We start from the raw sequence: 24,239 nt of genomic DNA, 5'->3' as shown, positions 1-24,239 counted from the left end.
TGTAAACAATCAGTCAATGAAACTGAGAATCCCTACCTCTAAACAGAAGACCTAGGTTCAAGATCCACCTGCTTCAGAAGTGTACCTTAACATCTTTGAACAGGTTGATTAAAAATCTTAACAACGTGATCAGAGTAGCCATGCAATCCAGTGTAAATATTGTTGCTAGTTCAGTGAGTCCTCATGTGGGAGTTACACACTTAGATGTCACCTGTGTGTCATTTAATGGCTTTTCAAAGTATTGTTTCAGATAATAGTCAATCTTTTTGACAGCCTGCAGATAGACACAACCTTCTAAGACCAGAGACAGTAGAAAGCCTTTTCTATATGTATAGATTTACACGTGATAAAACATACCAGGATTGGGGCTGGCAAATTCTCCAAAACTTCAACAAATATACTCGGGTAAGTATAGTATAATTTTTGGTTCTTCAAATGTAAAATTGCTTCAGTTTTTTAATATATACATGATTAATACAAACAACCAACCTAACAGTTTTTATGGTTTCTTTTTCACAATCAGTAAGGTTGAAAGGAATTGAAATATTAACGTTTGCTTGATTTTTTTAAAGTGGTTGTAATATGTTGTTCTTGCCAGTGTTTATTTGGACAAGATGAAGAGGTTTGAAGCCCTTTACACTTCAATGTTTGACACTTATAAAGATGTAGAAGAGTAGACTTTGTTTTTCCTCTTAGTAGTTCTATACTATAAGATTATGTAAAGAGTGCATACTGGATTAATGTATGAAGGATCATTGGGGACAGGTGAGAGTCAAGAGCCTAAAATAGTCTAATAAAGCCTTCTGATCAGCTTGATCTCAGGACTTGCCCAGCAATACTATTTCTAGAATTGATGGGCCTGAATTCATCCCATATCCATTTTAGGCACTTTTGCTGAGGCAGGTCTGTTGAGCCGGGATGTTTCCTGACTCAAGTTGCCTGCATTGGTAACTAAAATTCCAGGCCTATGTCTTTGTAAACAAAGTCCAGGATTGTTTAACCATTTTCAACCTGCCCTCCCACCTTCGACAGTAAGTGCATTTATACCTTTCTGTTACTAGACCACTTTAGAACTATCCTTTTGTTTTTAATTGCTTCTCTGGTTCTTTCTACCAAAATACATCACCTAGAACAGGTCAACATGTGATGTACTATCAACTAATGACCTCTTGAAGCTTATCCTACACACAGTTCTTCATATTACCAAGTTTTACATCATCTGTAAATTTTGAAGTTGTGCTCTGTGCATTCAGATCTAGGTTACTGATCTAGAAAAATACAGCAGCCCTAATGTCAACTACTGGGAAAACCCTGCCATGTCACTTCCTTCACTCCCAGTAAAATAATTGTTCATTCTTTCCTGTCACTGGGCCATTTCTGTATCCATGCTTTCACTGTTGTTTATTTAATGAGCTTCAAATGTTTTGGCAAGCTTGAGTAGCACTCAAACATCATTTGGAAATCCATTTAGATTGCATTGCCTTTGTCAATTCTCTTGTTACCTGATCAAAAATCAAGTCAGATGGACATGCTTTGCCTTTGACAAATCCATGCTGGCTCTCCTTAAGTTACGTTTTCAGTTTGTGATTAATTTTGTCCCAAATTACTGTTTCTGAAACCATTTACATCACAGGCATAAACTAACTGGCATGTAGTTGTACGGGAGGGTGAACAACTTGGAGAGGAAGGAGATAAGTGGAGGACAGAAGAAAAAAAAATGTTCGTCGGCTAAAATAACCATTGTAAAACTCCTAGTGTCCTATGATGAACTTTAAATTTTATGGCTTTCCAGTAAGACATTAAACTGATGCATCATGTATCCACTTAGGTAGACTGAAAAGATCCAGTGTACCTTTTGAAGGGAGCAAGTGTTTGGACAACATCAAACCCCTTCAAGAGAAGATAGATTAAAATAAGAAAAAGTTAATGAGTATAAAAGTAAGCGAGGTACTGTGTTCTAGGTGCAATTCAATTGGTCAAACTGCTTGATGTTAAGCAAAACAAAGTATTCAAGCACTCTAGTTAAAATACAACGAAAAGAGGAACTTGGAAACTTAACTCTATTGGAAAGCTTAATAGATGCAGTGACTATTACTATACTGGAACAGTTAATTAGTAACATCCCATAAACACACCTTGGCAAAAAGACAAATTCAGAAAAAGTGTCTCACATGCAGCAAATCCCCAGCAAGAGACAGCGGCAGCTGGGAAAGATTCACTGCTTTCCTAACCTGCACTGACTCTAGTTCTCTTTTGGCAGTTGTTGCTAAAGATCCTGGATCTGAGAGCTTGACTACATCCATTCAGGCTGCTTTTATTGTTCCAACATTTTCAAACAAAAAAACCCAAGGCCTCAAATTGGTTATCTCCTTATAGACTGCTAGTCTCCCAATCTGTCTCTAAAATAAACAAAGACAAAACATACCTCTTACTGCCACAGCATCATCATACAAGGGAATTGAAGCCAATATTTATGCTTGAGCTAACGCAGATTGGTACAGTTATTATCCAACCTCTGTCATGTTAACAATTGTTACTCTTCAGTTTGGGATGTCTTAATTATGAAATTTCTGTAAAAATGGCATGTGATGTACCAATTTATTATACAGCTTTTTCACAGTTACTTGTAATTTTGCACAGGTTAAAACTGGCGGATACACTTCTATTAATAATGTGAGGAAATCTGAGAACCCTGAACCCAGAGATAAAATGGAGAGCTTCTTTCTTGGAGAGACACTGAAATATTTATTCCTTCTATTTTCTGATGATTTCAACTTAATTAGCCTGGACAAATATATTTTTAATACTGAAGCACATATTTTTCCAATATGGACAACCTGATGAATGTTGAAATGATTTGAATGTTGACCTACTGTTTGGCACATCTTGGTTGTGGGATCTGATGTCAGCAGGAGATAACCACTGTGTGGAAGTTTTGTTCTACTTTGTATTGATCACTGTGAAAGTACGTATCACACGTCTAAAAAATGTGAACATACAAACTATAAACCAGGGGTACGTCCATGAACTGATGCACTCAAATGACCTGTTTTACATTACAAGACATGCTTACCACACATTGCCTCCTCTCCATTCACTGTTTGCTTTCTGCCTGCCAAGTTCAGTCTAACAGATGAGTATGTAATGGTTAATACACTACAAGTCTTTGCAAAAGAAATTTACATTTGTGGCTTTTATTCTGCAACATGAATGGGTGATGAGATTTGATGTCAATTCATATTTAAAATTTCAATTTACTCCATTTCAAAAATAAAAACTAATCTAGCTTGAATTCTGAAATATCAGCAACTGTGGCAATTAATATTTTCCTGGGTTATTACAGACCAATCAAAATTATTCAGTATTTTGATCTATAATGGCTTTTGAAATTTAATTATAAAATATCATTGTCACCATATTTTGTTAATATATGCAAGTGTGAAAATGTTGGTTCATGAAGGATAGAATAATCCATTGGTCTAAAGTTTGTTTTTTTTGGGTGGTTAAATTCTACTTTCAACTCCAGGTTTTATTCCATTTCATGTATATCCTCTCACTCCAACAGCCCTGTTTAATAAATAAAATAAAATATTCAATTCTTTTCTACCATGCTTCAGGCTGGAGCATTTGAAATATAGGAAGCAAATGTCATCTAGCAATATCTTTCCGAGTGCTTTTACATAGATGCTTTTGCCTGATAAAGAAACTTGTCTCTTCTGAATATCAAATATTTGGCTGCTTTAACCATAAAGTTCATCTGTGGCTAGTAAGGAGAGAATGTTTTTGTTTAAAGAGTAAGATGCAATATGAGTGTTTTAAATTTAATGTAAACATGGTTACAACTTAGGATATGAGCCATAACATTTTAAGTTGTACAAGGCCAGCAACTTGATAGGTCTTAGTACACTCTCAAAGACCAATTTGGACCCTTAGATTTTATGGAACCAGTAGCAAATGCTGATCTGATCCATTTTCTTAACAGTTGCTTTTCTGTGTGGAAACCCATTACTTTTTCTATGATTAACACGATGTACCTAATTACATCACTGTTCAGTTTCATCTTGAAAAGGTTACAAGCAGTGCTGCTTCTGCTTTTTGTGACACTGGCCAGTAAATAATTCCAAATGGCTGCCTTAAATGTGCACAGTTTATATGAATAAGTAAACAGATAAGGATGAGTGCTTTTGAAATGATAATTCCAACAAAAAGGATATTGGGCATACTAGTGATCCCAACCCTTTAAGGGGATGCAGATATTTTATGTACTTGTCAACACTATGCTAAAGGCTGAAATATGGATCTACAAAAACTTTAGCCTGTCTATGATTAATTTTGTGCCTGTGCTGACTCTCATACAGCTGTCCATGAAAACATATCGCTTTTGTCATTAAATAACTCTGGTTTTAAATTATATATAGCTTTTAATCTAGATCCTTATCAGTCATTCCTTCAACTGAATGTACTGTTAAAATATTGGACAGGGTTTTAGATGTAATTTCACTTCCCTTCTAGAAAACAATGTAAATAAAGTTAATTTGTCTATAAATTGTTTTTTGTTTATTTCATTTAAAACATGACAATTGTATAAAATTTCTCCAGTTCCAATGCAAATACAAAATTATGTCTCTCCACTACTAATAGATTGTTTCATACATTTACACAGTTAACAAAAGTCCTTTGTGTACATTTTGGTTCAACATTATCAGATGTTAACATCTGACTTGTGTTAAACATAACGAAGTTGACTACTTTTCACCCATTTTCTGATTATGCTCGATTCCATTTTACGAACCACAGTAACTGATGGTGGATCAGCAACATTAGATGCTCTGAAAAGCAATAAATAAAAAAGCTCAATCCACTCGTTACAGCTGTTCCAGACATTTTACAATTCACATGAAGCAACAGAAGTTCTAATTCCTAAACTCATCACCCACCTCAGATCTAAATGATGTGCTGCTCCCTCTATAACAAAAGTAATCACTGAAGGATTCATCGTTTTTAGAATCTGTTTCATAGGGGAAAGCATAGTTATTTGAATTGCAGAAGAATATGGTGCAAAGCAGTCATCAATGCAGTAAATACTTACACCACCATTTGCCCAGGGATCCAAGTCACCATTGGAAAATATTATATTGCTTGCTGCTTTGTAATCTAGAAAATGAAAAATGAAGTAGTTAGCATACAACTTGTTGCCCCAAAAGTAACTGAAAAGAAAAGTAAAACATTAAATTACCATCTCCCCAATATTGGATTTTTAACCATTGTGAATTTGGGTATACACCCCATTTACTGTGACAATAGTTCCTCCTCATTGCTTCAGTAAAGGGAATGACAGGGAACATATCTGTGTCATTGTTGCTTTCATACAGCAGATTGATCTCTGTGCAAGCCTATAAAAAAATACAGAAACAAGATAATGAAAAACTTAAGATTTAAGTGTTTTTCTTCTGTCCATATCTTATAACAGGATAATAAATAGGCAGAAAGCAGAACAAAGTACATTTAAAATTGAAATTAATGGTATTGTATGGAACAAACTAAAAATTGTTCAAGGCAATAGACATTGTGTTTATTTGCACTACACCACGAAGGACAGCATCTTTACATGCACCAACTCAATCTGTCACTTATTATTTGCAACTAGACAAACATTCTAAATGGAGTTTCAAGATACAAAATGAAACCGATTCAGGACTGAGTGCTCTCCAAGATGTTTGGGTTTACTCCATTTCTTCATTATCTATTAACTTTCACTGTGTTCTATAATTGAACATATTGTTTGGTAAACCAACAGTAAAAGTGAGGACTGCAGATGCTGGAAACCAGAGTTTAGATCAGAGTGGTGCTTCAACTAGGTTTCCAGCATCTGCAGTCCTCACTTTTGCCTAGTTGATTTTAACCTTATTGTGAATCCTCCTTCAAGGATGCCTACCTTGAAGAAGGAATCTCCCCATCATACCTTGAAGAAGTTCTCCTCTCTCTACAAGAATCTCAGTGAGTCACTCTCTCTCACTACAACTCCCCCAGGTCATCTCCTCTGCCCTGAAGCTCTTCAACCATGTCCTAAAACTGAATCGCTACCACAGCCACATTTGCTTCATCTACCGCCTCAGAATACTTCAACCCCAGGGCATCAATAACCAGTTTCCTCATTTCCGCTCACCCCCACCTTACCCTCGTTCCAACCTTCCAGCTCTGCACTGTCCTCATGACCTGTCCTACCTGCCGATCACTCTCCCCTCTGACCTATCACCTCCACCCACCCCCCCCCCCCAATTATCTCTCCACGCTGGAGGCTCCCTGTCTTTCTTCCTGATGAAGGGTTTTTGCCCGAAACTAGGAGAAAGTGAGGACTGCAGATGGTGGAGTACCTGAGTTGAAAAATGTGGTGCTGGAAAAACACAGCAGGCAGGAAGCCTGAAGAAGGGCTTATGCCCGAAACGTCGATTCTCCTGCTCCTCAGATGCTGCCTGGCCTGCTGTGTTTTTCCAGCACCACTCTGATCTAAACTCTGGTTTCCAGCATCTGCAGTCCTCACTTTTGCCTATGCTTACTCAATGTCCTTGGGGATGGAGGTGGAGATGGACCCGGTATCTCTTCCTGACTTTGTTAATTCACTTTCATTAGACATACACACACACACACAAAAGGTTTTTCAGTATCCTCACGAGAATGTTCTTTCTTGTACAAAAAGTAAGGTGGGTGTTGGAAAATCGCCGAGTTGACGTAAGCTCGTTGTGGAGCACATTCCCTTGGACTCTCTTATGAGTAAGGTGCACCTTAAAACTGAGAATTTCTATATAAGACATGGTGGCCCTTTTTGGACTACCTCGGTAGATTTGTCCACCATACTAATAAGAGCCTTTATATAGACATAGCAATTTGATATAATGAATCTGGTATCCATACAGGAGGAACTATGAACATATTCATATGTATAAACTTGCGCACTCAATGACGAAGAGCTAATTGCTTTGTTTTGCTGAGCTGTGCTATTGTTATTAAGATTTTCCTTTTTTAGATAAAAAAGTAACAATAATAACTAAGCTATGTAATCAGTGGGTTTGTTTTTTTAACATTGGCTTGAATTGGTTTTGTATTTGTTGTAATATTCAAAAGAAAACATTCCTTTTTTTGAATAAAATGTTTAATAAAACATTTAATAAAAATGTTTTTAAAACAGAGAGGAAGCAGCCATTTGGGCCATCATATCCACATCAACCCAACCTCTACTCCAGTATTCCCCATGGCTAATCCAACTACTTATAAATGCCAGGACACTATGACATGGCCAATCCACCTAACCTGCACATCTTTAGAGGAAACCCACACAGGTGTGGAGAATGTGCAACCTCCCCACAGTCGTCCATGGCTGGACTCAAATCCAGTCCCTGGCACTGAGGCAGCAGTGCTAACCATTAAGCCATTGTGCCACCCAATGCAGGAATCTGAAGTAGGACTTGGACATCTGCAGTAGAATCCTATTACTAAATATAAATACACCAGAATTAGCTGTGTTGTCAGTACTAATTTGCAAAAGAATAAAATATGAGAGAGAACAATACTTTCATAGAAGTGTTTGGGTCTAGAATGCAGTGCTTGGAACAGAGAATATTACAGCATATCTGTGCCAATCATGATGCCATTCCAAATTAATCCCATATGGTCTATATTCCCATTATTCCCTGCGTGTTCACGTGCTTCTTAAACATTGCTATTGTTTCTACCACCTCCACTATCAAGTCACTCCTTGGTCTCTGACATTCTTGCAATAACAATTCCAAATTTACACCAGGTGAAGTCCACCACGTTTATTTGGAAGTACTAGCTTTCGGAGCGCTGCTCCTTTGTCAGGTAGCTGTGGAGCAGGATTAGAATTAAGACAGAATTTAGAGCAAAAGATCACAGTATCACGCAACTGATAATGATATATTGAACAAATCTTGATTGCTGTTAAGATTTGTTCTTTCGTCTTTTAGAGTGATTGCAGGTTTCGGTTCATTCATACATAAATCCCAGAACTACTTTCAAGTCAAATTCTTGAGATAACTTAGGTTTTATTAAAAAAGGGCGACATCTCAGCAGAGCAGTAGATGTGATCTATATGGACTTCAGTAAGCATTCAACAAGGTTCCCCAAGGGAGACTGATTAGCAAGGTTAGATCTCATGGAATACAGGGCGAACTGGCCATTTGGATACAGAACTGGCTCAAAGGGAGAAGACAGAGGGTGGTGATGGAGGGTTGTTTTTCAGACTGGAGGCCTGTGACGAGTGGAGTGCCACAAGGATTGGTGCTGGGCCCTCTACTTTTTGTCATTGACATAAATGATTTGGATATGAGCATAACTTACAGTTAGTAAGTTTGCAGCTGACACCAAAATTGGAGGTGTAGTGGACAGCGAAGAGGGTTACCTCAGATTACAACAGGATCTGGACCAGATGGGCCAATGGGCTGCGAAGTGGCAGATGGAGTTTAATTCAGATAAATGCGAGATGCTGCATTTTGGGAAAGCAAATCTTAGCAGGACTTATACACTTAATGGAAAGGTCCTAGGGAGTGTTGCTGAACAAAGAGACCTTGGAGTGCAGGTTCATAGCTCCTTGAAAGTGGAATCACAGGTAGATAGGATAGTGAAGGCGGCATTTGGTATGCTTTCCTTTATTGGTCAGTATTGAGTACAGGAGTTGGGAAGTCATGTTGCGGCTGTACAGGACATTGGTTAGGCCACTGTTGGAATATTGCGTGCAATTCTGGTCTCCTTCCTATCGGAAAGATGTTGTAAAAGGGTTTACAAGGATGTTGCCAGTGTTGGAGGATCTGAGCTTCAGGGAGAGGCTGAACAGGCTGGGGCTGTTTTCCCTGGAACGTCGGAGGCTGAGGGGTGACCTGAAAGAGGTTTACAAAATTAAGAGGGGCATGGATAGGATAAATAGGCAAAGTCTTTTCCCTGGGGTCGGGGAGTCCAGAACTAGAGGGCATAGATTTTGGCTGAGAGGGGAAAGATATAAAAGAGACCTAAGGAGTTACTTTTTCACGCAGAGGGTGGTACGTGTATGGAATGAGCTGCCATAGGATGTGGTGGAGGTTGGTACAATTGCAACATTTAAGAGGCATTTGGATGGGTATATGAATAGGAAGGGTTTGGAGGGATATGTGCCGGGTGCTGGCAGGTGGGACTAGATTGGATTGGGATGTCTGGTCGGCATTGATGGGTTGGACCGAAGGGTCTGTTTCCATGCTGTACATCTCTATGACTCTAGACAATGTGTTAAAAATGTGAGGTTAGAGTCTGCCTGTATCCCAATCTTGAGTCAGATTGGTTCTATTTCCAAAGTAGACTTTATAAAATGTTACACTGATTGATGACTGCTTGCAGATTGTGCGCTTTTTGAACAAAATAGAACGTATCTGCAATTACAATTCATAGACTTAAGTATTGGTGCGTGCACGTGAGGGAGAGAATGAGAGCGAGCGCATTTGTGTTTGATAATCTAGAACCGTAACCATGAAGATAGCCTCAACCGGGACCTTGGGTTCATGTCACACTACAGGTGACTCCACTACACTAAATACACACACACACAAACCCTCCCATACACATGCATACTTACACACACCCATCATCTCACAGGCTTATATTCCATCACATTCACAAAAACACACACTCTCCTCCTCACATGCATGCACGCACACATACACAAGTCTATGGGGTGAATTTGAATTTGCAGAATTGAAATTGCAAATACATTCTATTCTGTTCAAAATGCACACAACATGCAGGCAAGCAATCAATCTATGTAAAATTTTATAAATGCCTACTTTGGAAATAGAACCAGTCTGACTTAAGATTGGGATACAGATGGACTCTAGCCTCACACCTTTAATGCATTGTCTGAGCTGAGATGTCACTTTTTAAAAATAAAACCTTAAGTTACCCCAATAATGTGACTTAAAGGTAGTTCTGGGATTTACATATGAATGAACTAAAACCTGCAACCCATTCTAAAAGACGAAAGACTTAACAGCAACCTAGATTTGTTCAAACATCGTATCAGTTGCATGACAATGACCTTTTGCTATAAATGCTGTGTTTTATGATCCTGCTCTATGCTACCTGATGAAGGAGCAGCACTCCGAAAGCTAGTACTTCCAAATAAAACTGTTCGATTGTAACCTGGTACTGTGTGATTTTTAACTTTATCCACCTTAATCCAACACTGGCATCTCCACAACATGAATCCCAAGTTTGTCTAACCTCTCCTTACAGGCAACATCTGGTGTAACTCCTTGGCACCCTCTCAAAGTCTTCCAAAGACTTCCTGTAATGTCTGACCAGATTGCACAAAATGTGGCATTACTGAATCTTTATACAGCTGCAACATGACTTGTCAACTTTTATACTCATTTGCCCGACCAGTCTGTATGCCTTCTTTATGTCCTAATCCACTTGTGTTGTCACTTTCATGGAGTTATGAATTTGTACTCCAAGATCACTCTGTGTATCAATGCTCCTGAGGGTTCTGTAATTGACTGTATACTTTTGCATTTGAGCATCCAAAATACATCACATCACATGTCCATCTTAAACTCCATGTGCCATTTCTCCACCTACCTTTCTAACTGATCTATATACTTTGACAACCTTCCTCACTATCCATAACTCCACTAATTTTCATGATGTTTGTGAAATTAGTTATACTAGTTACATTTTCATCCATATATATTACAAACAAAAGGTCCCAGCACTGATTCTTGTGGAATACCTAGACACAGACCTCCAGTCAGAAAAATATTCTTCTGCAGCTAGCCTCTGTCTTCTGTGACTAAACCAATTTTGTATTGAGCTTATCAAATCATCATGGCTGCCATGTAACAAACACCTGGATGAGCCCATGAGTAACTTTGTCAAATGCTTTAATAAAATCCATGAAGACTTCCTCTATTGTCCTACCATCATCACTTCGTCAAAGTACTCGAATTTGTGAGATAAGATTTTCCCTGCACAAAGTCATGCTGACTACACTAGTAAATTCATTCCTTTCCAAATGTGAGTAAATCGTGTTCCTATGAATCTTCTCACCGGCCTATAATTTCCTGGATTATCCTGGTTGCTGTTCTTAAGCAAAGGAACAACACTGACTATTCTTCAGTCTTCTCCAGAGGATACAAAGATCTCTGTCAAGGACCCAGCATATTCCTCCCTTGACTCCCTCATTATCCTGGAATCGATCCCATCAGGTCCTAGGGACTTACCTATCTTAATATTTTTCAAGAAACCCAACACCACCGAATAAAAACTAAGAACACTGCAGCTGCTGCAATCACAGACAAAAATAGAAATTGCTGGAAAAGCTTAGCAGGTCTTGAAGCATTTGTGGAGAGAAATCACAATTAATCTTTTTGGGTCAAATGATCCTCAGAACTTCCTCCACGTAGGTGTACATTTCCCTTTGATATATGACATTAATTTGGGAAGACATTTTTTAAAATCTTTATGAAATATGATGAAATTGAAAAGTGTTGGTACCTGAAAATCCCATGCTTGACTTGAAGAGCCTAAGCCACATCCTGTCGGATCAGAACAATGTATGTACTCCGAGTAAATATCAAAACACTTCTTTGTCCCAGTTGAATTGTAAAACATCCCTATTAAAGGTAGAGTTTAAAAGTTGGAAAAAATGTATACCAATATATATTTCATTCACTCAATCATCTCTTCAACTGACAATTGACACCTCCGTCCATTTGGAAATTGCCAGCATCTTGACAGTTAAAGCTAATAACGTGGTGCCAATATTTTAAAAAGGTGGTAAGAAAAACCCAGGGAACTGTAGACTAGTAAACCTGATATCACTGGTACATAAGTTGGAGGGGAATCTGAGGAAGAGGATTTGGAATAGCCAGATGGGTTTGTTCATGGGAAATCATATCTCACAAATGTAATTTTTTGAAAAAACTGACAAAGAGGATGGAATGAAGGCAGAAGGACTTTGTCTATATGGGCTTCAGACAGGAATCTGACAAGGTTCCGCACGGTAAACTGGTTAACAAGGTAATGTCACATGGAATACTGGGAGAACTAGCCATTTGGATACAAAATTGGCTCAGTGGATGGTTGCTTCTCAGATTGGAGATTTGTGACCAGCGACGTGCTGCAAGGATCAGTGCTGGGTTCACTGCTTTTTGTCATTTATATAAATTATTTGGATGTGAATATAGGAGGTATGATTAGTAAATTTATAGGTGACACCAAAATTGGTGCTGTAGTGGACAGTGAAGGAGGTTACTTCATAGTACAATGGGACCTTAATCAGATGGACCGAGTAGCAGCAGATGGGAGTTGAATCTAGATAAATGTGAGGTGCAAAACAAGACAGGATTGATACATTCAATGGTAAGGTCCGGGGAAGTGTTGCAAGACAAAGAGGCATTGGAGTTCCTTGAAAGTGGAGTCGTGGTGGACAGGGTAGTGAAAGTGGTGTTTAGTATGCTTGCCTTTTTCTCAGTGCATTGACCAATAAAGAGCTGGAAGGTTATGTTGAGGCTATACAGGACATTAGTAAGCCACTTTTAAAATAACTGCATTCAATTCTGATCTCCCTGCTATAGGAAAGATTTTGTTAAACTCAAAAGAGTTCAGAAAAGATTTGCAAGGATGGTGCTAGTGTTGGAGGGTTTGAGCTACAGAGAAATTTTGAATAGGCCGAGGCTATTTTCCCTGGAGCACTAGAGGCTGAAGTGACCTTATAGACGTTTATAACATCATGAGGGACACGGACAGGGTGAATAGTCAAGACCTTCTACCCAGGTACAGGCATTCAAAACTGGAAGGCATAGGTTTATGGAGAGAGGGCAAAGATTTTGAAAGGACCTAAGGGGCAACAATGATGAGGGATGCAAACTTGCTTTCTTCAGGTTTCAGGTATTTTTTTAAAAACTGCAGAGAAAAGGGTACCAGAGGTGCCAGCTATATAGTTCACACCCATAAGCAGTTTAGCTAGATGGGAACCATTTACATACTTGGCAAGCAGAAGACCTTTGTCACTGATAACTTGTCACTATTCCAGAGACCCATCAGCTAGTTGAATCGCACTTTGCACGTACTCCCTGGTGCCAGTTTATCTGCAACTCAGCTTTTTCCACCGGTTGAATAAACTGTAAATAAGCCTTGGTAGCTTTTAAGAAATATCAACGATTCCTTCCACAATCCTTCATTTTTCCCATTTCAGTCCATAATCAAACAGAGAAAAGTAAAAAGATACGGCTTTACATTATACAGAAGATTAATTACTGAAATGCGACTGCATTCTCAGTTTAGCAGTATATTTCTCAATATATTTGCACAATACAATTCAAATAAATGGTAACTTTGCAAAGACGACTCCAAAATCAGTGGACAGGTAAGTTTTGGCATAGGGAAAAGCTTCAAAAGCTGCAGTAAGGCTGTTATTGAAGTTTATTTTCAATATAAACAATGATTTCAAAGCCTCTGCAATAGTTCAGATTTTGGTTTTTATTCTTTACTGCAAGCCCAATATCAATAAATAAGAAAAATGCCGAAAATTGTCTCTCACCTATTTGCACTAATAATTTGCTTTTAAAAAAACACAAAGAAAGGCTGACAAATCTAACAGATCTGTAAACTAGGGCAGTTCATAATTCAACTAGAGATGAAATCCAGTTCTTGTCTGGCAGTACTTCAACTGACAAATGTTACTTTATAACAAGTAGCAAGCATTCTTTTATTTTATTTGCAAAAACATTAAACAGGTATTTTAACATTCAGAAATAACCTACGGAACGTTGAATGCAAACTGTGTTAGTCATACAACATACCTGAACACAGTATTTAATTTGTAGAGTTAAACATTTAGACATGCCCAGGCAAGTACACTGACATTGTTATAACTGAACAACAAAACATGATTGAAACTAAGCAGCAAATCAGAAAGCGTCCCATTCTGGTCACAAGGCTAAAAATGTCAGTATGACAAAGTAAACAACGAACCTGGGCATTTAGTGCTACAACACAGGACAACTGGCTGCTGACAACAATCAAGAGACAGAACTGCGTTCTATATAATGGGACACTTTCAACACCTTTACTAGTTGAACATCTCCATAACTACAGATCAATGAAGCAGGAGGGAAACACAATATAGGCAACAAAGGATTCCTGAAGAAGGGCTTATGCCCAAAATGTCGATTCTCCTGCTCCTTTGATGCTGCCTGACCTGCTGTGCTTTTCCAGCAACACATTTTTACACTCTGATCTCCAGCATCTGCAGTCCTCACTTTCTCCTAACAAAGGATACCTACCCAGGATTACAGAATACCGTGAACTAGTGGCAGATTGTGAGTTAAGCAGCATAACTATATTATAGTTGAACATATACTTTAGTGTTCAAAGTATCAAAACTAAACTGTAAATAATTAAACATTTATCTTTGAAAGATTTCACGGTGACTTAATACCCACTGCATATTGTTTGCGACTTATACTTCACAACTAGTAATCATGTAATCTCTGCAGTCTGTCCAGATCATCTTCGCTATGAGTATAGTGGCCCCAATTGATGTCTTGATTTTAAGGTTGTGGAATTTTTAAAGGATCATTATGCCATAGCATGATTAAGGTGTCTGTATTCTACCTAAACTGGAGTTTCTTATAACAAAGGAAACAACTGAAAGCAGATTAGAAACCAGGACACTAAAGAAGATTTTTTTTTCTATGTAGAAAAATGTCTACTAGTTTTGAAGACAGTGTGGAGCACCAACAACTTATTTCAGAGGCCTATCCTTCCAGATTACTTGAGGGGCTTCTCAATTTACGGATACAGAATATTCTGTGCGACATTATGCTGGAGGCTGAAGGAGTTACCTTTTCTGCACACAAAGTCATTCTTGCATCTGCGAGTAGTTATTGCAAATTAATATTACAGAGCCAAAATACTAAATGCATTAGGTTGAATGTCACTGCAAAAGGACTCAAGCACTTGTTGGATTTCATTTATTCAAACAGATTAGACCTTACTATAGATAACATTGAAGATGTATTAAAAGCAGCAGAGAATTTGCTGGTTCAAGATGCAATCACATTATGCTTTCGATTCCTTGAAGAAAATCTCAACCACAGAAGCTGCTTAGATATCTTTAAAATTACTCAAAAATTTGGGCCAGAGGAGTTAAGACAAAAAGCATTTTTGTATCCGAGTCAACATTATAAACATATACTAGAAAATCCTTGTCATCTGGTACAACTAGACAAAGCAACTCTGTGCAGAATTCTGGAGAACAATGATATGCAAGAATACAGTGAACTTGAACTATTTAATTGCGCAACCTCGTGGCTGCATCACGATAAGAACAGACTGAAAGATGCAGCTCATGTTCTGAAAAGAATTCGATTCTGCCTCATTTCAGCTTTGGATTTACAGGAATATATTCAAGAAATCTCAATTATGAAAACTGATTCCCAGTGCAATAAATACCTTGAGGATGCACTTAGTTACCATTCACAGTTACACGCTCAGCCTATATTGCGATCTGAGCATGCACAGATTCGGTCAAACTCTGCTAACATGTTGATCCTTGGAGGTCGGACAACAAATAACTACGTTTGCAGAGACATGTGGGTTGCTGATGAGTCTGGCAGTTGTTGGAGAAAACTGGGGGAAATGCCTATTCCATTGTACAATCACGGGATAGTGGTTGTGAATAATTTTGTATTTGTTTTAGGTGGGCAAAACAGATTCGATGCCACTGGAAATCAACCATCAAATGAGGTACACTCACATTGACTTTTTAAAAAGTGCTTCATATATTTGAAAGGGTTATTTCTCAGTCTGCTTGCATTTTAGTCCGATATGTTCCCAACGTTTAACCACCTGGTGTGGATGTGGCACTGACAGAAAGTACTTCCTTGTGGATTTGGCTTAATGACCAGCCAGATGTTGATAGTGTGCACTATGTGTTAGGCCTGGCTGCAGAAGATGTCCAACGGGAGACTTGAGGTTTTCCATGATGTTGAGCAGAACTAGAATTTATAGCGAACATAAATAGTTTTTTTAAAAAAGGAAATCGGAAAGATGTTGTGAAACTTAAAGGGTTCAGAAAAGATTTACAATGTTGCCAGGGTTGGAGGATTTGAGCTATAGGGAGAGGCTGAACAGGCTGGGGCTGTTTTCCCTGGAGTGTCAGAGGTTGAGGGGTGACCTTATGGAAGTTTACAAAATCATGAGGGGCATGGATAGGATAAATAGACAAAGTCTTTTCCTTGGGGTGGGAGAGTCCAGAACGACAGGGCATAGATTTAGGCTGAGAGGGGAAAGATATAAAAGAGACCTAAGGGGCAACTTTTTCACACAGAGGGTGGTAAGTGTATGAAATGAGCTACCTGAGGAAGTGGTGGAGGCTGGTACAATTGCAACATTTAAAAAGCATTTGGATGGGTATATGAATAGGAAGGGTTTGGAGGGATATGTGCCAGGTGCTGGCAAGTGCGACTAGATTGGGTTGGGATTTCTGATCGGCATGGACAGATTGGACCGAAGGGTCTGTTTCCATGCTGTACATCTCTATGATTCTATGACTTTATCTAAGATTTCATTAGTTGCATTCCTGCATAACGGGGCATTTTTGGTAGACTGTTTTTGGATCAATGACACAAGTATCTGCTATGGGTTGATTATGAGAAGCATATTTTCAGGAAGCTTTCCACTATGGCTTGTGGTATAACTGGAAACAGTCCGACTTATGAGAAGAATCAGATTGCCAGAAGTTGTGTCCTAAAGTCAGTGCTTCTGAGCTTTACATTGATCAGATTCCCTACAGTGTGAAAACAGGCCCTTCGGCCCAACAAGTCCACATCAACCCTCCGAAGAGTAACCCACCCCCCATTTTCCTCTGACTAATGCACCTAACACTATGGGCAATTTAGCATGGCCAATTCCCCTGACCGGCACATCTTTGGACTGTGGGAGGAAACCAGAGCACCCGGAGGAAACCCACGCAGACACGGGGAGAATGTGCCACCTCCACACAGACAGCTGCCCAAGGTTGGAATTGAACCTGGGTTCCTGGTGCTCTTGAGAGGCAGCAGTGCTAACCACTGAGCCACCATGCTGCCCGTAACTTGACAGTATAAGTTGTGTACTTGTTAGGTAGATGCTGGTATAATTACATTTAAAAGACATCTGGATGGGTACATAAATAAGAAGGGTTTAGAGGGATATGGGCCAAGTGAGAGCAAAGGGGACTAGATTAATTTAGGATATCTTGTCAGCATGGAAGAATTGGACTGAAGGGTCTGTTTCCGGGCTGTACATTTCCATGACTCTAATTGACCCGAATCTGAACTGGATTCATCGTATAAATACTGTGACTACACGAGCATGTCAGAGGTTAAGAATTCTGCAGTGGCAAACTCATCTCCTGACTGTCCAAAGCCTGTGCGTTATCTACAAGGTACAAATCTGGAATGTAATAGCACTCTCTCCACAAGTCTAGATTAGTGCAGCTCCAATAACATTCAAGAAACTTGACACCATCCAGGACAAAGCAACCCACATGACTGGTATCACATTTATAAACATCTATTCCTTCCACAACTGATATTCAGTGGCAGTCTGTAACGTTTATAAGATGCACGACAGAAATTCACCGAAGGCCCTTAGATGGCATCTTTGAAACTAATGTCCATTTCCAGCTAGAAGGATGAGAGTAGCAGATTTGTGGCATCAGCATCACCTGCAACTTCACCTCCAAGCCACTCACCATCCTGACTTGGAAATGTATTGCTGTTCTGTTGGTCCAAATGAGTTTAAATCCTAGAACTCTCATTGGGTCTACCTGCACAAGGACTGCAGCAGTTCAAAAAGGCAGCTCTTCACACTTCAAGAGTTATCAGAGATGAAAATAAATGCTGACCCAGCTAGCAATGCCCACTTGCCATGATTGAGAAAAAAAAGAAGCTAAATTTAGACTTACCTAGTGTTGCTCAGGCAGAAAAAGCCTTGAAAAAGAATTATGTAATTATGGCAAATTGAGTTAACACAGTGTGATGAATGTATGTATGTGCTCTATTCAGTTAGGAGTCTGCATTACACATGGAGTGTTACCTTATTCCAGATGTTTCAGATTAAAGTCAAAGAGGTACGGCTTCACTAGAAACAACATAGTCAGAGAATGTTTCATTTGTTGGCAACAGTAATGTGCAAACAGAATCCAGAATCAAAATTTCTCAACAAACGCAATGCTAACTTAAATTTTCATTATAAAAAAATTCAATGTTTCTAGACGTGAAGTGTAATATTTTGGAAAAACTATTTTAATGCATTTAAAATTGGTCTATTGTTAACTACTAATCAATAAACCTAAGATTCTGTTAAGCACCCTGACTGCTGCACAGGCCTAATGTAGCAAAGACCATGAGACATGGGATCACTGCAAAAATTCTTTGAAGAAGCTTTGTTGATGGCACTTGATGACAGACTATCGAACAGGTCCTCTACTAGCCCTGTCGCAATAGTGAAACGATGTATGACACACGAATAACTAAGATTGTTGGGCATTGAAACATCGACCAAAGGGTGATTCTTAGTCAGTACTGATTCAGTTGATCTTAGCCAGGAGAGGACTTCAATGATTACAACTGACGAGAATAATCCAAGTTAGGGAGAGGAAAAAACAAACAAAAGAAAATAATTCTGCCAGGATTCACAATCCAGGTTGTCATCCAATAATCTGGAATGCAAAATGTTATGTGGTGTTACATGGCAAAATTACAATTAGGCACAGCTATGACATTCATTTAGGGTCTAAATTAGAGTGGTGATGGAAAAGCACAGCCAGTCAGGCAGCATCCGAGGATTTTCCTGCTCAGATGCTGCCTGACTGGCTGTGCTTTCCCAGCACCACTCTAACCTAGACTCTGATTTCCAGCATCTGTAGTCCTCACTTTTGCCAATTCCTTAACTATTAACACAGAGTTTTCTGAGTATCAGCCACACTTCATATAAACTGCGTCAGCATTTACTTCGGAAAAAAACAATTCCAATGTTAAAATATTTCTGCCAAGGTATTTGTTACATTGTTTCTTTTCTTTCTCCAGGTATTTCGGTTTGATCCAAGGAATAGCACATGGCTTCAGGTTGCTGGCATGCTGGAAAGCCGCACACGGTTTTACGTGGATGCAGTTTCAGACCACATTATTTCTGTTGCAGGCGGAACACTTTTAGGTCACCTCACAAATACAGTGGAAGAATACAAGCCTGAAGAGAATAAGTGGGAGCTTGTAGCTTCTTTTCCAGCAGCAGTGGCAGATCACACTGGAGCTGTACATAAAGGCATTCTATACATTTCAGGTCAGGCTAAAGGAAGAAGAAATAAAAAAAAACAGCTACATGCTACTTAGAACATGGTATTCCCAAGTTTCTTCTGCACTGTATACTCTGCTTGCAAGCAGGTCTTTGGTTTGTAGTAGTCTTTTCATTCTCTCTATCCTGTGCCTTCTGTCAATTTGCCAATAGCTTCTTTCAATTTTCATTCCATCCAATACTGGTATTTTCATTTCTCATTTAACTTCAAGTTTTTTCTCTGTAACATCCCTTACAAATCAGATTCCTACATGATCTGCCAAGACCCTCTGCCTTTTTCTAATTATGTTCAAAAATATATCTGTTCATTCACTCACTGTCCATAAAGCAAGGGATTTTTTTTTACAGCAAGAGCATAACTGGATAAACAAATCAGAGATATGAGTCAAAATTTGCAACTGATCAGTATATCCACTAAGCATGTAAGAATACAAAAGCACATAACTAATTAACTACACTACAGAATGCTAGACATTAAAGATACAGAGGAATATTACCATTACAGTGCTGAAGCCAAATCTCACACACACTGATATTACCTGCACTAAGGCAGTTAGCTACGCCACTTCAGTCTAAGTATTCTCTTTAGCATAGGGTCTTCTCATCATTAATGCTGGCCTGCAGTTATCACCGGCTATCAGGTAAAGCATCACTCCTTTCGTACCCTTTCTAAAATAAAGATATCTCGAGTCAACTGCAATCACCTTCTGGCCTTTTTAAAGGCATGATTATATTTCCTTTATTAGTTGTCAGGGATGATCAAGTCCCTCAATGGTCTCTCCTTTTGCATATCCCATTAATGGCCTGACTTTGCAACTCTGCTCAGCTTGTGCATTCCAGTAAGGCAGATCCAGTCATACTATGAAATTGGGCCTGAACTGCAGGGTATATAGCTGTACTCTCCGAAGTACTTAATCATTTGTTACATTATTTTGTCCAGAAAATCCCTTCAGTTATCCTCCAAAGCGGTTCAGAAAGTTGATCTCATTTTTTCTGTAAGGTTCATCATTCACATCCTTACAAAACAAGTAACTTGTTCAGTTGTTTATTCAAATTTTCAGTCAGCAAATCTCTTAGCAAATATGGTCTTCTCACTGCTATCCTTCTCACTTGTTCTATATGCAGATATTAGGCTTCCTAAACATTTTAATTCTTACATCTATTCTAGTTCTCTTCCTATGATTATTTCTTGGTTGATTGACAAACGAAGTGTTGCATATCTGCCAATGTTCACTTTCATTCCAAAGTTTGTGCCTGTTGTTCTAAATCTATATGAATAGAATTGTCATAATCCTTCTTTTGTGCTTGTTACTACTGCTTTGTTATTTACAAATTTAACTGATATCATTCAACGTACAATCTAACACCAGATTGTACAGGCACAAATTTTCCAATGCCAGGTATTCATTCATGCCATGTAACTAGGAGTTGCACTTCAAGACCCTGAGGAACTTCCGATTATAGCTTTTCCAAGGAAACTGTTCAAGAAATTGAAGATTCCAACAGCCAGTTCCCTTACCCTGAAAGTAATTATTTAAATCAGATAGCTCACAGTAATTCCAATTGAGGGTCACTTGACCTGAAACATTAGCTCCAATTTCTCTGCACAGATACTGCCAAACTTAGCTTTTTCAAAAATTTCATTACGTTGCCAATTGTAATATACTGTGCGACCTAAGATACGGTTTACAAGGGAAAGGATAGAAGGGAAAAGTAAAATGGGTATAACCTGCAGATGGTCAACCACTAGAAACAATGTTATTATTAGGAATATTTGCCAATTCACCAAAATTGAAAATACTAGCTTAGAACAAAAAAAACTCATACAAATATAAAACACAATTCTTCCAACTGCAAAACATAGTTTGGTGTAGTTATTCAACTTTCATAATTTTGATTAGCCTTTAAAACAAACTGATCACTAGTTACCACACTGATGATTCAAAGCTGCTGTTTTATATCAGACACTAGTATTTTGTTATGTACATTAATGCGTACTCTAGCAACATATAAAATTGAAAACCTGCATCCTTTTATTTAAACCCCTTGGCTCTCTATTGCTGTAACCTCAACTAGCCCTGAAAGTTGATTTTAGCCTTGCACATACAGGTTTTCCTTTGCAGTATCATTGGCATCCTTCAGTTAGATTAGATTCCCTACAGTGTGTAAACAGGCCCTTCGGCCCAACCAGTCCACACCGACTCTCCGAAGAGTAATCCAACCAGACCCACTTCCCTCTGACTAATGCACCTAACACTATGGGCAATTTAGCATGGCCAATTCATCTGACCTGCACATCTTTGAACTGTTGTTGAATACTAATCTCTAAAATTTTTCAAGACGTAACACAAAACCTCTGAACAAATATTGGCCGCCAAGCCCTAACGACTGTATCAAACTTTGCCCAATAATGTTACTTTGAAGCACCTTGAAATATTTTTACTAAATTCAAATTGCAATTGTGCTGTTGCATGCAGTTAGTAGGGAAATATGTTCTTTGTTTTACATGCTGCGGTATTAATGCTTTGGTTTCTGTCATTTTTAAGGCTCTGCCCAGTGTTTATTTGTTTCTTCCTGGTTTTCTTTAGATTTAGTGATGTAATATGGCAGCAACTGGAGCACCATTGCTTTAGTTTTCTTAGGCATCCAATGTTGCTTCGCTTTTGAGTCCAGTAATCTGTTCTAACGCACAATTAAATTTGCCTCTGGGTCTGTCACCTATTTTTAAATATCTCCCCCGACCATGGAGTCATAGAGATGTACAATATGGAAACAGACCCTTCGGTCCAACGCATCCGTGCCGACCAGATATCCCAACCCAATCTAGTCCCACCTGCTAGCACCCAGCCCATATCCCTCCAAACCCTTCCTATTCAAATACCCATCCAAATGCCTCTTAAATATTGCAATTGTACCAGCCTCCACCATTTCCTCTGGCAGCTCATTCCATACACATACCACCCTCTGTGAGAAAAAGTTGCCCCTTAGGCCTCTTTCCTATTCCCTGTAGTTCTGGCCTCCCCGGACCCAGGGAAAAGACTTTGTCTATTTATCCTATCCATGCCCCTAATAATTTTGTAAATCTCTCTAAGGTCACCCCTCAGCCTCCAATGCTCCAGAGAAAACAGCCAAAGCCTGTTCAGCCTCTCCCTATAACTCAAATCCTCCAACCCTAGCAACATCCTTGTCAATCTTTTCTGAACCCTTTCAAGTTTCACAACATCCTTGCGATAGCAAGGAGACCAGAATTGCACGCGATATTCCAACAGTGGCCTAACCAATGTCCTGTACAGCTGCAACATGACCTCCCAACTCTTGTACTCAATACTCTGACCAATAAAGGAAAGCATACCAAACACCTTCTTCACTGTCCTATACACTTTCAAGGAGCTATGAACCTGCACTCCAAGGTTTCTTTGTTCAGCAACACTCCCTAGAACTTTACCATTAAGTGCACAAATCCTGCTAAGATTTGCTTTCCCAAAATCAGCACCTCGCATTTATCTGAATTAAACTCCATCTGCCACCTCAGCCCATTGGACCATGTGATTAAATTCCCGTAGTAATCTGAGGTAATCTTCTTCACTCTCCACTATACCTCCAATTTTGGTGTCATCTGCAAACTTATAACTATACCTCTTATGCTCACATCCAAATCATTTACATAAATGACGAAAAGTAAAGGACGCAGCACCGATCCTTGTGGCACTCCACTGGTCACAGGCCTCCAGTCTGAAAAACAACCCTCCACCACTACCCTGTATCTTCTACCGCTGAGCCAGTTCTGTACCCAAATGGCTACTTCTCCCTGTATCCGTGAGATCGAACCTTGCTAACCAGTCTCCCATAGGGAACCTTGACGGACACCTTACTGAAGTACATATAGATCACATCTACCGCTCTGCCCTCATCAATCCTTTGTTACTTCTTCAAAAAACTCAATCAAGTTCGTGAGACATGATTTCCCATGCACAAAGCCATGTTGACTATCCCTAATCAGTCCTTGCCTTTCCAAATACATGTAGATCCCGTTCCTCAGGATTCCCTCCAACAACTTGCCCACCACCGACGTCAGGCTCACGGGTCTATAGTTCCCTGGCTTGTCCTTACCACCCTTCTTAAACAGTGGCACCACATTAGCCAACCTCCAGTCTTCCGGCACCTCACCTGTAACTATCGATGATACAAATATCTGAGCAAGAAGCCCAGCAATTACTTCTCTAGCTTCCCAGAGAGTTCTAGGGTACACTTTATCAGGTCCTGGGGATTTATCCACCTTTATACATTTCAAGACATCCAGCACTTCCTTCTCTGTAATACAGACATTTTTAAAGGTGTCACCATCTATTCCCCTACATTCTAGATCTTCCATTTTCTTTTCCACAGTAAATACTGATGTAAAATACTTGTTTAGTATCTCCCCCATTTTCTGTGGCTCCACAAAAAGGCCACCTTGTTGATCTGAGTCAAGGCAAAAGATGGAAAATTATAGGCCAATTAGCCTAACGTCGGTTGTTGGTAAAATTCTAGAATCTATCATTAAGGATGAGGTTTCTAAATTCTTGGAAGAGCATTAGAACAAGTCAACATGGATTTAGTAAGGGGAGGTCGTGCCTGACAAACCTGTTGGAGTTTTTTTGAAGAGGTGACAAGTAGGTTAGACCAGGGAAACCCAGTGGATGTTATCTACCTAGACTTCCAAAAGGCCTTTGATAAGGTGCCACACGGGAGGCTGCTGAGCAAGGTGAGGGTCCATGGTGTTCGAGGTGAGCTACTGGTATGGTTTGAGGATTGGCTGTCTGACAGAAGGCAGAGAGTTGGGATAAAAGGTTCTTTTTCGGAATGGCAGCCGGTGACAA

At 39.2% G+C, this 24,239-nt stretch overlaps 2 protein-coding genes across 6 annotated transcripts in view; one reads left to right on the top strand and one right to left on the bottom strand.

The window, feature by feature from the left end:
- The window catches only part of man1b1b (mannosidase, alpha, class 1B, member 1b), a 43,456-nt gene extending 38,910 nt beyond the window's left edge, over positions 1–4,546 (top strand). For all 3 annotated transcript variants that reach the window (XM_043719964.1, XM_043719962.1, XM_043719963.1), the window contains exons 13-14: positions 274–405; positions 2,641–4,546. In XM_043719964.1, the coding sequence (XP_043575899.1) occupies positions 274–405; positions 2,641–2,841 (333 nt within the window). In that variant the 3' untranslated portion in view covers positions 2,842–4,546. The remainder of the gene's footprint in view (positions 1–273; positions 406–2,640) is intronic.
- A 53-nt stretch (positions 4,547–4,599) lies between these two features.
- The window catches only part of LOC122564766 (flocculation protein FLO11-like), a 69,905-nt gene continuing 50,265 nt past the window's right edge, over positions 4,600–24,239 (bottom strand). For 2 of the 3 annotated variants that reach the window (XM_043719955.1, XM_043719956.1), the window contains 5 exons: positions 11,533–11,651; positions 5,237–5,393; positions 5,090–5,154; positions 4,938–5,008; positions 4,600–4,829 (listed from right to left, as the gene is read on the bottom strand). In XM_043719955.1, the coding sequence (XP_043575890.1) occupies positions 4,727–4,829; positions 4,938–5,008; positions 5,090–5,154; positions 5,237–5,393; positions 11,533–11,651 (515 nt within the window). In that variant the 3' untranslated portion in view covers positions 4,600–4,726. Of the gene's footprint in view, positions 4,830–4,937; positions 5,009–5,089; positions 5,155–5,236; positions 5,394–11,532; positions 11,652–13,053; positions 13,215–24,239 lie in introns of those variants that run through there. The other variant, XM_043719959.1, reaches the window with a different exon arrangement.

This window comes from Chiloscyllium plagiosum, chromosome 30 (assembly GCF_004010195.1).
Source record: "Chiloscyllium plagiosum isolate BGI_BamShark_2017 chromosome 30, ASM401019v2, whole genome shotgun sequence".
In the NCBI taxonomy this organism is placed as follows: Eukaryota; Metazoa; Chordata; class Chondrichthyes; order Orectolobiformes; family Hemiscylliidae; genus Chiloscyllium; species Chiloscyllium plagiosum.
The sequence above is the reverse complement of the archived record's forward strand: the minus strand, read 5'-3'. Positions and strand labels throughout refer to the sequence as shown.